Below are 15,392 nucleotides of genomic sequence, written 5' to 3' on the forward strand. Positions count from 1 at the left end.
ATTTACTCCCAAATCTTGTCCCATGAGTGTGTACAGCTAACCACAGCTGATGACCCTCAACTGCCCGGTTATGATAACTTTATGGAACTTAATTTTTGAAATACTTAAAAGTTTGCGAAGATTTGGCATGACACCTAAAACTTTGACAAACTTCTGTAGATGTGTGGCATTGACTGGTTGCAACATGGTCTGGTATGGAAACATCAATGCCCTTGAATGGAAAATTCTACAAAATGTATTGGTTATGGCCCAGTCCATCATGGGTAAAGCCCTCACCACCATTGAGTACACCTGCATGGAGTGCTGTCACAGGAAAGCAGCATCCATCATCAGGGACCCCACCACCCAGGCCATGTTCTCTTCTTGCTGCTGTCATCAGGAAGAAGGTACAGAAGCCTCAGGACCCACACCACCAGGTTCAGGAATAGTTATTACTCCTCAACCTTTCGGGCCCTTGAACTATAGGGGATAGCTTCACTCTACTTCACTTGCCCTAAAACTGAACTGTTGCCACAATCTAAATACCTACTTTCAAAGACTCTTCATTTCATGTTCTCTATCACTGGACCACAAATGTTTTCCTTCCTGAATGCTTTTGGGTGTATCTTACGGATTTTGGGCTGCTGATCATGAATGTCACCATGCTATTTCCCTATTATATGCCTTTTTTTTGGAATGGCCTATTTTCAAACTTTCAATTTATAATACAAGCCAATTAAAATATTGCCCACAATGTAAGCTGTAAAGTTTTCTATCTTGTCCAGGCATGCCTGGACATGCTTTGGGTTGCCAGCATGATCTACAAGAATGGTGTCTTTTTATTGATTCCTCAGTGTTCAGCCCAAAAGCTGTGCTGATGCACAATGGCAATATCCACTTATCAATATTAATTGGCTGTGCAGTACACATGAAAGAGAACTACTGAAATTTGGCAGTCTTGTACAGCAACTACAACTGGAACATCTGTGGTGTGGTGATCTGAAAGTGGTGGTGCTGCTATGAGGAATGCTGCTCAGATACACCGAGTGCTGTTGTTCCATTTGCAAATAGGACAGCCATCGCTAAAGAATCTCATTACATTAAAAAGGATTGGCCACTCGGTAAGCAGTTGACTCTAGGGCAGAAAAATGTGCCAGATAAGCCACTTGTAGACCCAACAAAGATATTTTTGCCTCCTCTTCTTATAAAACTGGGGCTTATGAAAAATTTTGTGAAAGCGATGAACAAGGAAGGTGAAGGATTTCAATATTTGAGACAGATATTTCCAAGAATAATTGATGCTAAGATTAAGGAAGGCATTATTGTTGGTACACAAAACAAACAGTTCATCAATGACAGGCAATTCTAAGAACTTGTAGTGGAACAGGAGAAAATTGACTGGAGGGCGTTCAAGGATGTTGTTGAAAATTTTGGCAACTGCAGAGCACCAAACTATGTGCAGCTGGTTGACAACATGTTTCAACCATGAAGTGCAACATGTCACTAAAGACTTATTTCCTGCATTCCCATTCAGACTTCTCTGTAAGTCCTGGTGCTGTCAGTGACAAGCATGGTGAAAGGTTTCACTAGGACATTGTAGTTATGGAGAAACGGTATCAAGGCAACTGGAATCTATTAATGCTAGCTGATTATTGTGACACTTAAGTGAGAATCCTCAGACACTGAGTACAAATGAAAGTCATCAACAAAATATTTTTTAGTTTAGTTGAACTATTGTAAGGTGTCAGCACTGGTATGCAATTAAATGCATTATATTCAATAAATGTTAATTTCTTGTTTCTCCAAATTCCTTTGTGATACAAGTAGTCTGAAATTATATTTGTGTTTAGCTTTAAGTGGTCTATTATAACTACAAAATATTTCTGAGGAAGCAACACTTTTGAAAAAATTTGCTGTCCAGTGTATCTATTTTCTTTTTCATTTATATTTTCAGTTTGTTTTGTTTTGTTTGTCTAACCTGTTCTAATATGTTTCTTGTACCTACTGAGTATGCCTGCAAGAAAACAAATCCTCAATGTTGTATATGGTGACATAGATGTACTTTTGTAATTAATTTATTCTGAATTTTAAAGTTTGAAATCAATATGATGTATAACAAAATTACTATATTCATATGGGCTACTGATGGAAGAATTTACTGCCTTGGAAGATGTCCTCTTGCAAAATGATTAATCAATGTGCTTTGACAGATGAACTCCCTGCAGCCATGGTGTGCTGGTGGAGGGTGTAAGTGTTGGAGGTGGAATCTAGGCTGCTTTGTTGTTGGAGGAGCATTTGTCCAGACAGGTGGATTGATACATTCCTAACTTGTGCTAGAAAAATGGCTTTGGGAATCAGAAGATGAATCATTTACCAGCTTTTTACCGCCTTCAAGATTGGGTTTATCTTTGACCCCAGGAATTTGATAGTGGTGGATTTTGGATGATGTAATTAAATGTTATTGATATCCCTACGAGAATTCATCCTTGTGCTATTGCTAATATTGCTTCCCAGTTTTCAGTATTTGTAGCACCTGGGCAGAGACAGCTTCAATCGCAACTCATGGTCAGAAACGTGACTTATTGTTTCATTATGAAAGGTGGGGGTGGGTGTTAAATGCTTGATTTAACCCCCCCACCCCCACCTGAAGGTCGTAGGGCCCGAGACACTTATATGCGGAGATGTTGTGATGTCCTGGTTCAAGAAAGTCACTCACCAGTGCCATCTTAGTCAATTAGGAATGCTGTTCAGGGAAGGTTGGGAGCATTTTCATCTGTCAGCCTTTGTCATCAGAGGAGCTTAGCCATTTGTCTGCAGCACACTTGTAGAAGTGTAGATGGAATAATGGTTAGAGCTGAGCAGAAGAACAAGAAGACAGTAATATCCTCCTTGGGCATGTTTTCAGGGTGTATGTCATTACTTGGAAATGCTACTTAATGGTGGGGTGGAAGTTGCCTAACCTGAAGATGAGTTTTGGGAAGCTGAATCTAATAGCCAAGAAGTTTCCACTAGAGGGAATAAAGGCAGCCATGGAACACAAATTCAACACTGTCAGCGTCACTTGCTTGGCGTAACGAATTATCAATATGAAACGGGTCATATGGATCTATGCTGATGAGAGCATTGGTTATCTCAGAGACTTCACACTACTCAAATGATTCAGTAATTGTAGTTAATTAACTTACAGAATAAAAATATTGTTAGAAGTACTCAATAGGTCTAAGGAAAATGGTAAACATTTCACATCAGTGATTTTCATCAGTACCAAAAAACAGTTAACATTTTTAAGTTATACAGAAAAGTGGGCTATAGTGTAAAGGGAATTTATATGATATTTAGAGGAGAAAAAAAAACAGAAAATGTTGAAACATCAGCAGATCGGATGGCAGCATTTGCGGAAAGAGAAGCAGTTAATACTTCAGGTTTTCGAGTCTGAGTCCCTTTTGAACTGGGAAATTTTCAGTTGTAGAGGTGGGAAAAGGATGGGTATAACAAAAGGAATGTCATGCCTGCTCTGATATTTAGTAAGGTCATCAGCACCCCTTTCCTGCACTAAATCCTATATCCCTTGATTTCTTTAATTCCAAAAAGTAGTTTGGATATACTCAGTAACTTAATCTTGATAGGCCTATTGATTAAAGAATTCCAAAGGTTCAGTGCTGTGGGTGAAGAAATTTTGTCTCATTTTAGCTGTCTGCTTAATTTGAAACTATAACCCTCATGGTTCTAGAAATCCCTGACAAGGAAGCCTCAACTTTATATCCGCTTTAAGCCTATAAGAATTTTCTATGCTTCTAAGATCATTACTCATTCAACTGAATTTGAGTAAATGCATGGTCTGCTTAATCTTAATCTGGCACCAAGCTTTCTCTGCACTTACTCTATCATTTGGTATATCACTCCTTGGTGTCAGTGTATTCCAAATGCATTCATAACTGCCCTACATAATTGGAATGAGACATCTCTACTCTTGCGATCAAAACCACTTGCAGTAAAGGCTAGTTTACTCTTCTCCTTCCTAATTTCCTTCTGAATCTGGATGCTAACATTCAATGATTCATGTACAAGAACACTCACTGGTCCTTTTGACCATCAATACCTTTCAATCTCTCTTTTCAAAAAGATACTCCTTTTTATTACAATAAAAGGAGTATCTTTTTAAAATGAGATGCTCGTTTCATCTTATTTTAAATAGATACTTTTTTAAAATGAGATGAAAAGGAGTATCTTTTTCATCTTGATTTCACATGTTTCTACAATATATTCCATCCTCTTTGTCTTTGCACATTGGCTTAAACTGATTATACGCTTGGAAATTAGGCTGTGAAAAGCTTCAGAGCCAGCTTTGTATTGGTAGCAAATTTGGAAAATGACACTCAGTGTTATACAAATCATTGAAATGGGTTGGAAACTGGAAGTCACACATTAATCCTGATATCATCCTACCAGCCATAGTCTCTTAACCTGAAAATGACCCGACTATTCTTACTGTTTTCTGTTTACTAATCCTGAGTCAACACCAGTATATTGCCTCCAATTCCACACACTTTAAATTTGTTTTAATGATTTATTTTATTAAGATGCCATGAAAACCTTAAACTCCAGATACACCAAGTCATCTGGTTAATTCTTATTTATTTCTGCCAGTTTACAACCTTAAACTGAGAAACCTAAAAAATAATTTCCTTTTCATAAATCCATATTGATTTCACCATGTTTATTTTTATATTTTTAACAATTGTTCTTTTACCAGTTAATAAATTCTAGCACCTTCTCTGCAACTTGTTTTCTTTCTTCCTCCCCTATTAAATAATAGATTTTTTTTCATTTCCAATATGTGGGAATCATTCTTGAGAATTTTGGAAGCTCTCAGCCAGTGCATCCACTGTCCCTGTAGCAAATACTTCAATGAATAATATTGAGTAATTATGGAATAATAATTATGAAAAACAGAATAATAAGCTGTGAAGATGAAGAGATTGAAAGTTGAGAACTAGGATAACTCATTTGCAAGAGGAAATGAAGAAACAAGATATAGGTAATGGGGTGGATGGTGAAAAGCTTCGATCAGATTACTTCATACAACATTTCAAAAGGTAGAATAATTTTTTATTGGTTTCTTTTCTCCTCGACTGAGAATTCAGATTTACTGTGATTAGCATGACTGACTGACTTTACTCACATATAATTTTACTTCACTATGTACTCTTTGACTATATTCTGTTTGTTCCTGTACCCGGAAAATAAGTAGTACAAAATACCAAATGAGGCTTTTCCTTGTTTTGAAAACCATTGATACACTTGTCTTCATTTTTTTTAAGAAAACAAGGTTTTTGTAATATCCTAGTTGAATTTTTGAAGCACCAGATAGGAATTGATGGCTAACTTTTCATTTCACTGAATTAAATAGCAAGGGAGAAGTTTTCTTAACATCTTTTCATCAAAAAAATGTAATGAACTTGTGGAATAAATTATTAAGAATGCCTATTGATATAACTGGAGAACTTGTGTTTCTGGAGATTGAGTGGCATGGTGAAAAAACTGGTAGGTTGAGCTGGTTATCTCTTGGGACAGTATGGCTTATACTTGTAGCTAAAATGGCTGCTGATCTAAAATTCCTCTGTAGAAATGGGTTTGTTAGGTTGCAAATAATTGACTTTATTTTCTCTACAGGCACTCTGCAAGGATAATATTTATAAGGGGCTTTATTTCTTTGGAAAGGGATATGGGAAGAATGGTGAACCTATTAGAAGCTATATTTTAACATTCTTTATTGCTGTTGCATTCATTCTGATTGGTAAGTGGGGTTCATCTTAAATCCTTTAAATTGCTCTTAAAAAGTAGCTTGGTATTTTTACAGAAACTTGCAACTTCCTGAGCTAAAAACAGAAGAAGTAGAAGTTCTCAGTATCTATAAATCAAGCCTTTAACTTGAACATCTTAATAAAATCTAAGTCGCATTTCCATTGCTGCATTGGTGACATTAATGCAAAATACAGGTCGATCTTCACTAATCCGACTACCTGTAATCCGGTTCCTTCGATAATCCGGCACTGATTATGCTCAATGTGATCCTTCTGTAATTCGGCATTTTCACTAATCCAGCACTCCTCAGGTCCCAATGGTGCCAGATTAGTGAAGGTCAACCTGTATTACATATGTAATTTTATGTAATTTTATTTGGTAAAAGGACATTCTGAGTTATTTTTACCCCTTGTGGAATTATAAGTGTCTATACAACCTCAGAATCATCTGAATGCAAGATAGTTTTCCAAGCAATGCACAAATTGTATTATATTAATTAAATTAATGCAAATTTGCAGCTGAGTTAATATCAATTTTTAATCTGTACAGATTTTTTTGTGGCATAAACTTTGAGTCCCTAAGTGTTGTTTTTTGTGGCTTTCAATGTGACCATATGTTAGAGAGCATGGTATCTAAAATTTCATCCAGGCAAGATTTTGTACTATGTTTGCCTTAATAATGACCAGGATAGTTTACTCCGGACAGAACTAGACTTTAACTTGTGCTGAAAGCAAAATCCGAACACTTATATTGCATATAGTGTATTTCTCCTCTTATCATAGCCACAGTGCTGTACAACTCTCCACAAAATGAACTTCAAGTAGACTAACTTAAACTGGGATGCAAGTCACCACACCCTCAAGTGATTCAGCAAATTACCCCCAGAACTTAAGTGGCCAGAAATGCTAGAAAAACTCTTGCAAAAATCAAACTGGTTTCTTCAAATGAAGTGAGTGGGAGAAAAACAGGAAAAGGCTTCCATTAAGTGATACTGCCAAAAATCTTAATGCCGGTTTCAGAGGAAGGCATTCTGTAATCAACACTTCCTGCTGGAGCAATGTTTATACTGGCTACCTTTCTATAAGGGAGTCCTCACTTAGATTTTGAACTCTGAAAATCTCAAGTACAAGCTTGCACTAATCGTTTGTAAATTGTTGGACACCCTCATTCTTGGATACCTTACTTCAAAATCCTCATCTGACCCCATGATAGAATCCACACATGACATTTTAGATTGTAGGCCTTTGACCAGCAATGTGCCACAGGGCTTTTGTCATCTGCAATAATGACTTGAGTGAGAAAGTAGATGGCAGAGTTTGTTGGCATTAAAGAAGGTTATCTTTAAATTGCAACTGGATCTAAATTAGCTGGGAAATGGGTCAAGGATTAGCAGATGGCATTTAACTCGGGCAAGCACTAAGTGTTGCAATTTGACAAGTTAAACCAAGACAAGATTTGTACATTAAATGGCAGGGCCTTGGAGACTACTATAGAACAGAGACCCAGGGATACAGTACATAGTTCCTTAGTAGTGGCACAAGAAGACAGGGTGTGAAGAAGGTGTTTGGTGTGGTTGCCTTTTGGTCAGGGTATTGAGTACAAATGTTGGACGTCATGTCACAACTGTACAAGATGTTGGTGAGTCTGCACTTGGAGTACTGTTGGCTGTTCTGATCATCTAACTATAGGAAGGCTGTCATTAAGGTAGAAAGGGTGCAGAAAAGATTAACAATGTTGTTACCAAAACTGGAGGTCTTGAGTTCTAAGCAGAAACTGGACAGGCTAGAGCATTTTTTTCTTGGAGTGTAAGAGGCTGAGGGTTACCAGAAAGAGGTATATAAAATCTTGAGAGGCGTAGATAATGTGAATAGTCAGTCTTTTTCCCAGGAAAGAAGAGTCTAAAACTAGAGAGTATAGGTTTAAGGTGATACCTAAGGGGCAATTTTTTCCACACAGAAGGTGGGGGGGGGGTATGTGGAACAAGCTGCTAGAGGAAGTGGGTGAAGTTACAACATTTTTAGAACAAATCATTTGGACAAACGTGTGGATAGAAAAGGCTTAAAGGACTATGGACTGAATGCATAGGCAAATGGGACTAGCTCAGGTAGGCAATTTAGTCGGTGTGGGCAAGTTGGGCAATAGGGTCTATTTATATGCTATGTGACTGACTCTAATAAGAACTCAGCCACAAAGTGGAGAAGCTGATTGTTTTTCTTCAGTGTGTATCTTACTTTTGCATATCGAAGCACCCCAAAATTACAGTTTCTTATAGAAGCAACTTCTTGCCAGTAAAAGCTTGAAATCATAGGGAATTTTGAAATGAAGTGATTGCTGATTATTGGAAAGGTACTTGAATTTTACCTATCACCTTCTAGCTACCCTTCTTCCCCTCTCCCCACTTTTTTTATTCTGGTGTCTTCCCCTTCCTTTCTAGCCCTAAGAAGGGTTTCGGTCCAAAACATCAACCATTTGTTCATTTCCATGGATACTGCCTGACCTGCTGGGTTCCTCCAGCATTTTGTGTGTGTTGCTTCAGTTTTCCAGCATTTACAGAATTTCTTGTGGTTTTTTTAAAATTTTAAGATGTACTTTGATGAAATCTAAAATGTTACTTTCTTTTTTTCTAGCTGAGCTGAATACTATTGCACCTGTTATCTCAAACTTTTTCTTGGCCTCGTATGCACTTATCAATTTCTCATGTTTTCACGCTTCATATTCAAAAACTCCAGGTCAGTAATTTGTATATAGATTGCAACTGAGTATAAATTACAGGACATCTAATCTTTCTTGGTTTTGAAATTCCAGCATCATTTTAGCATTCAAGTACTCTATTCTGAAATGAAATGTAAGTTTGGCCATTCAGTATAAGTTGGCATCTTGAACACGTTTACATAGCTATTTGTTGAGATTATGTTTCGCAGCATAAATGAAAGTGTAAATTCATAATTGATTGTTTTAACAGGGTGGCGTCCTGCCTTTAGATTTTACAACATGTGGCTCTCGTTACTTGGAACTGTTTTGTGCTGTGCGGTCATGTTCGTCATCAACTGGTGGGCAGCTGTAATCACAGTTGCAATCGTGCTATTCCTTAATATTTATGTTATTTACAATAAACCAGGTGAGAATTTTTCCTTGCTTCTGAATGTGCAGAATATACTGACTTAAGTGTACATTTACAAATGTATTAAAAATAAATTTTCTGGTTCCAATACTGATTTCCCAGCAAATTTGAACTCAATAGCTGGAACTATTAGTATGTGCTGACAGTAGCATTATATAGATAGCACATGGCCCTCTGTCTTCCTGTTGAGAAGATTTAACACAAGCACGAATACTTTTCCACAAATTACTGTTGTCTATGGGCCACATCCTTTCTGCTCTGCTCTGGTTCTCTGAGCACAGAGTCTGGTATGCAATAAAGTTCAATTTTTTTTTGTTTAATATCATTGAAATTACCTCTTGGAATGTGACTACCGTAGCTCTTATGGTTTAAAGAAATGTTGTAAACCACTGGCTACCTGCACGTGGTGGGCACCTACCCATACTGCTGTGTTAGAGTTAAAGGAACTGGAAGAAAATCGTATGCTTGGAGGTTGCAGACTTGCTGTTAACATAATGAGCCTGGTTTAACAATGCAGTTCTATTACAGGGTGCACCAAATATGTCAAAATTTCTTAGTCCCAGTATTTCTAAATAAGAAAGCCAATCATTCTCAGAATTCATATTTTATTGGGATAACATGTTGGAATAAGCTATGCTGGAAGTTGTTAATTCATGTGCCCATAGAAATTCAATACTCTTAGTGCTATAGAGCAATATTGCACAAGTACAGGCCCTTCGGCTCAGAGTCGGTACTGACCACAGTACTCACCCATCTAGTCCCAATTTCCCCCAGTGCGGCTCATTCCATATATTCATCATTCTCTGCATGGAATATTTTTCACTTTATGCCCCTTTTAAATATTTCCCCTCATCCTAAATGTATGCCGCCTAGTACTGGAGAAAATAATGCTACCATCCACCCTATCAGTCACTCGTCATTCTCCTACACTCAAAGGAATAAAGACTTGGTCTGACCAGGCTCTCCCTGTAACTCAGACCCTCTAGTCTTGACAGCGCCCTTGTAAGTCTTCTCTGTACACTCTCCAGTTTAACCACATCTTTTCTATGACTGGGTAAATGTATTCCAAATGCAGTCTCACCAATGACTCGTACAGCAGCAACATAATGTTTCAACTCCTTTACTCAGTGCCCTGACAGAAAGTCAGCAGTTAAATGCCTTTTTCACCACCCTGTCTACCTGTCACACCACTTTTAATGAACCTGCACTTGTATTCCTAGATCCTTACCATTCATAGCACAAGTCCTACACTGATTCCGTTTTTTCAAAGTGCTTCATCAATTTGCCACTCAGCCCACTTCCCTAACTAACCAAGATCCCTTTGTAATCTTCGCTATCAGCAAGGTTTAATTTTGTGTCATCCGAAAACTTAACGATCAAGCCTTGTGGATTCACATCCAAATCATTTATCTAAATAACAAATAACAAGGGTTCCAACACTTATCCCTTCAGCACACTACTAATCACTGGCCTCCATTCGGATAAACAGCCTTCAGCCACCACTCTCTGCTTCCTACTTCGAAGCCAATTTTAAATCCATTTAGCTAGCACTTACTTGATTCTATGGAGTCTAAACTTCCAGAGCAGTCTACAGTGCAGGACCCGGTCGAAGACCTTGCTAAAGTACAAATAGACAACATCCATTGCCCAACTCTCATCCTGTTTTTTTTTATTTGGTTACCTCCTCAAAAATCTCAAAAGTTCATTGAGCACAAAGCTATGGCTGACTCTGAATCAGATTCTTGTCTTCACAAATGCCCGAGAATACTGTCCAGTCTTTATGAACTTCACTAGTGACTAACGATGAAGCTGCTATCTCCAAAAGGGCGCTTCATGATTTCTCCTCTAGCCTCCTGAAAATTTCAAAGGTGCATGTGATCAGGACCTGGTTTTTATCCATCTTAAAATGCTGTCGAACTGCAAATGCCTTCTCCCTGATAATATAATTGTCTTCCAAATCATTTTCTTTTATTTCCCTTTTCTCCTGAGCTACCTCAATTTTTCTCCACAGTAAAACACAATGGATAAATATTTGATTAAAAATCGCTTCCATCTTCTGTGACCCAAGACACGGGCAGCCCTGCTGATCTCTGAAGGGACCTACTCTCTCCCTAGTCACCCTTTTACTCTTAATATAGCTATGGAACCTCTTGGGATTCTCCTAAATCTTATTTGCCCAGCTTCATATCATACCATCTCTTTGCCCTCCTGACTTTCCTCTTAAAAGTATTTTTAGTCGTATAGTCATCAAGGGATTCATTTGTCTCCCCAATCTCCTAAACACAATGCATGCTTCCTTTTACTTGACCGGAACAATATCTCTCACCAGCAGAGCTTCACTAGCTTGCCAGTTTACCCTTCATCCTAACCAGAACATGCTGCTCCTTCCTGATGTCTTGATATCACACTCTTAAAAGCTTCTCACTTACTATTCTTTATTTTCTCTTCAAACAGGCTCACCCAATCAACCTCTTCTTGATCCTGCCAAATTCCCCAAAGTTAGCCTTTCTCCAGTTAAGACCCTAACCCATGGACCTGACCTATCTTTTCCAATCATTATCTTAAAACTAATATAATTATGGTTGCTAGAGCTAAATTGTTCCCTGACAGTCACTTCATTTACTTTACCTTCCTCTTTTTCTAAGAGAAGGTCCAGTATTGCACCCTCCAGAATAGGGCCCTCTAAGACTTAGGAAGCTTAACTGAACACATTTCACACACAGTATTCTGTCCTTGTTTGGTATGGGGTTTAAGCCTGTGAAATAATGAAAATGAGCAAAGGCAAATTTAGTGCAAGCAGCTTGCCAACCTCGTCTAGTACAACAGGTGAAGCTTTTTCTTTGAACATTCATGATGATAATGTTTAATCAGTGATGACTGGTGGTTTCAAAAGATGATTTTGCTTCTGTTTATTATACTGAGGTTAAAAATGTTATTTTTACAGAGGTGAATTGGGGCTCTTCAGCACAAGCCATGTCTTATGTCACTGCACTACAAGATGCACTTTCACTGACTGGGGTGAATGATCATATTAAGAACTTCAGGTATGATAGGAGCATAATAATGAAGGTTGAATTCTAGATGTCAGATCCTTGAATTCTGTACCAACTAATCTTAGTTCCTTTTTAAATCTAGACAATGTCATGTCAAGCTGCTTGGAAGATAGTTGAGGATTATGGAAGGAGATTGGGAAAATTTTGAGGTTAAAATTTGGCAATTATTACCATCCTGGTTTCTAAAGATCAAAATATTTGGTAAACTCCTGCTGTTGGATTTTAACCACAACCTCGGTATGACAGTCTTGATTAATTTTGAAAGCAGATTAAGAAATCGGTGAGGGATAATTTGATTAAGCTGTTACTTAACTCTACATTAAATTATTCATTCAACACGCTCAAGACTTTGGTGCCTGGCCAGCAGATTTTCTGTATTATACGGCAGATATCTCATTGAATCTATGGCACACCTTATTCAATTTTTTTCCCCCACAATAACTCGGTAAGCTTCAACAGAGTATGGGAAGCAAAACTAGGTAAGTTTCAGTGGAGTGCAGGAAATGAAGCACCAGTAAATGGAATAGAGTTCAGGAATTGTGGCCTTGCTGTGTGGAAGGGAAAGCAACTTTAAGGACCCTGGTGAATGGAAAGCAAGAGCAGAAAAGCAGGAGCCATTAGGAGGTAGTGACCATCATATGGTAAGTTTTAATCTACAATTTGAGAGGGAGAAGGGAAGATCGGAAGTGTCAGTATTACAGTTGAACAAAAGGGACTATGGACAAATGAGGGAGGAGCTGGCAGAAGTTGACTGGAAAGATACCCTAGCAGGGATGACAGTGGAACAACAATGGCAGGTATTTCTGGGAATAATACAGAAGGTGCAGGATCAGTTCATTCCAAAGAGGAAGAAAGGTTCTAAGGGGAGTAAGGGGCGACCGTGTATGACAAGGGAAGTCAAGGACAATATAAAAATAAAAGAGAGGAAGTATAACATAGCAAGGATGAGTGGGAAGCCAGAGGATTGGGAGACTTTTAAGGAGCAACAGAAAATAACTAAAAAGGCAATACGGGGGGGGGAAAGATGAGGTACAAAGGTAAGCTAGCCAAAAATATAAAGGAGGATAGTAAAAGCTTCTTTAGGTATATGAAGAGGAAAAAATTAGTTAAGACCAAAGTTGGGGCCTTGAAGACAGAAACAGGTGAAATTATTATGGGGACAAGGAAATGGCAGACGAGCTGAACAGGTACTTTGGATCTGTCTTCACTAGGGAAGACACAAACAATCTCCCAGATGTAATAGTGGCCAGAGGACCTAGGGTAACAGAGGAACTGAAGGAAATTTGCATCAGGCTCAAAATGGTGTTGGGTAAACTGATGGGACTGAAGGTTGAAAAATCCCCAGGGCCTGATGGTGTGCATCCCAGGGTATTTAAGGAGGTGGCTGTAGAAATCGTGAACGCATTGGTAATCATTTTCCAATGTTCTATAGATTCAGGATCAGTTCCTGCGGATTGGAGGGTAGCTAATGTTATCCCACTTTTTAAGAAAGGAGGGAGAGAGAAAACAGGCAATTATAGACCAGTTAGTCTGACATCAGTGGTGGGGAAGATGCTGGAATCAATTATAAAAGATGTAATAGCGGCATACAGTATTTGGATAGCAGTGGCAGGATAAGTCCGAGTCAGCATGGATTTACGAAGAGGAAATCATGCTTGACTGATCTTCTGGAATTTTTTAGAATGTGACTATGAAAATGGGCATGGGAAAGCCAGTGGATGTAGTGTACCTGGACTTTCAGAAAGCCTTTTGATAAGGTCCCACATAGGAGGTTAGTGGTGCAAAATTAGAGCAAATGGTATTGGGGGTAGGATACTGACATGGATAGAAAATTGGTTGGTAGACAAGAAGCGAAGAGTAGGGATTAGCGGGTCCTTTTCAGAATGGCAGGCAGTGACTAGTGGGGTACCGCAAGGCTAGGTGCTGGGATTGCAGCTATTTACAATATACATTAATGATTTAGATGAAGGGATTAAAAGTAACATTAGCAAATTTGCAGATGGCACAAAGCTGGGTGGCAGTGTGAAATGTGAGGAGATGGTTATGAGAATGCAAGGTGACTTGGACAGGTTGGGTGAGTGGGCAGATGCGTGACAGATGCAGTTTAATGTGGATAAATGTGAGGTTATCCACTTTGGTGGCAAGAACAGGAAGGCAGATTACTACCTGAATGGTGTCAAGTTAGGAAAAGGGAAAGTACAATGAGATCTAGGTGTCCTTGTTCATCAGTCACTAAAATTAAGCATGCAGGTACAGCAGGCAGTGAAGAAAGCTAATGGCATGCTGGCCTTCATAACAAGGGGAATTGAATATAGGAGCAAAGAGGTCCTTCTGCAGTTGTACAGGGCCCTGGTGAGACCACACCTGGAGTATTGTGTGCAGTTTTGGTCTCCTAATTTGAGGAAGGACATTCTAGCTATTGAGGGAGTGCAGCGTAGGTTCGGAAGGTTAATTCTCGAGATGGCGGGACTGTCATATGTTGAAAGATTGGAGTGACTAGGGTTGTATACACTGGAATTTAGAAGGACAAGAGGGGATCTGATTGAAACATATAAGATTATTAAGGGATTGGACACGCTAGAGGCAGGAAACATGTTCCCGATGTTGGGGGAGTCCAGAACCAGAGGCCACAGTTTAAGAATAAGGGGTAGACAATTTAGAACGGAGTTGAGGAAAAACTTTTTCACACGGGGGTTGTGGTTCTGTGGAATGCTCTGCCTCAGAAGGCAGTGAAGGCCAATTCTCTGGATTCTTTCAGAAAAGAGTTAGATAGAGCTCTTAAAGATAGTGGAGTGAAGGGATATGGGGAGAAGGCAGGAAAAGGATATTGATTGTGGATGATCAGCCATGATCACAGTGAATGGTGGTGCTGGCTCAAAGGGCTGAATGGCCTACTCCTGCACCTATTGTCTATTGTCTACTGAATTGGAGGCTCCATTGAGTGGTTCTGTGATGTTAGAACTCAAGCCCTGGTGAGTTGTTGGGGAGTGGTCTTGGAGCATGGGTACCTGGGACTCAGTGAGTGCATAGGGAATGTAATGGGTTCCTATTGAGTGAAAATTGCACATGTTATCTGGTGAGCCAGAAGCCAGTATATTAGGACTTCTGAATGGTCAGCAGATTATTAGACTTCAACTGTTGGCGCAAAATTTCGAGGTCTGAAAAATCACTTCAGCCAATTTTCTGTGACATGATGGATTGCAACCATTGGTAAATGATTTGCAGGTAACATTTAATTGTCAAGTAAGTTTTTTTTAATGTATATGTGATTGGCAAAAAATGAAGGTTAAAAACCTGAGAACTTAATGAAGTATCAAAGTCATAAAAATACTCATTCAGCCAGTGTTAATGACACATGATACAGACATATTAACATTTCTGAGTTATTCATTTAAAATGATTTATGTCTTACCACTATGATGACTTACTATGAA

The 15,392-nt window shown here is 38.7% G+C and overlaps 1 protein-coding gene across 3 annotated transcripts in view; it reads left to right on the forward strand.

Moving 5' to 3' along the window:
- Positions 1 to 15,392, forward strand: part of slc12a1 (solute carrier family 12 member 1) — a 163,576-nt gene that overhangs the window by 81,107 nt on the left and 67,077 nt on the right. For 2 of the 3 annotated variants that reach the window (XM_063070927.1, XM_063070925.1), the window contains exons 12-15: positions 5,653 to 5,776; positions 8,412 to 8,513; positions 8,747 to 8,902; positions 11,850 to 11,949. In XM_063070927.1, the coding sequence (XP_062926997.1) occupies positions 5,653 to 5,776; positions 8,412 to 8,513; positions 8,747 to 8,902; positions 11,850 to 11,949 (482 nt within the window). The remainder of the gene's footprint in view (positions 1 to 5,652; positions 5,777 to 8,411; positions 8,514 to 8,746; positions 8,903 to 11,849; positions 11,950 to 15,392) is intronic. The other variant, XM_063070928.1, reaches the window with a different exon arrangement.

Source organism: Mobula hypostoma, chromosome 18 (genome assembly GCF_963921235.1).
Source record: "Mobula hypostoma chromosome 18, sMobHyp1.1, whole genome shotgun sequence".
In the NCBI taxonomy this organism is placed as follows: Eukaryota; Metazoa; Chordata; class Chondrichthyes; order Myliobatiformes; family Myliobatidae; genus Mobula; species Mobula hypostoma.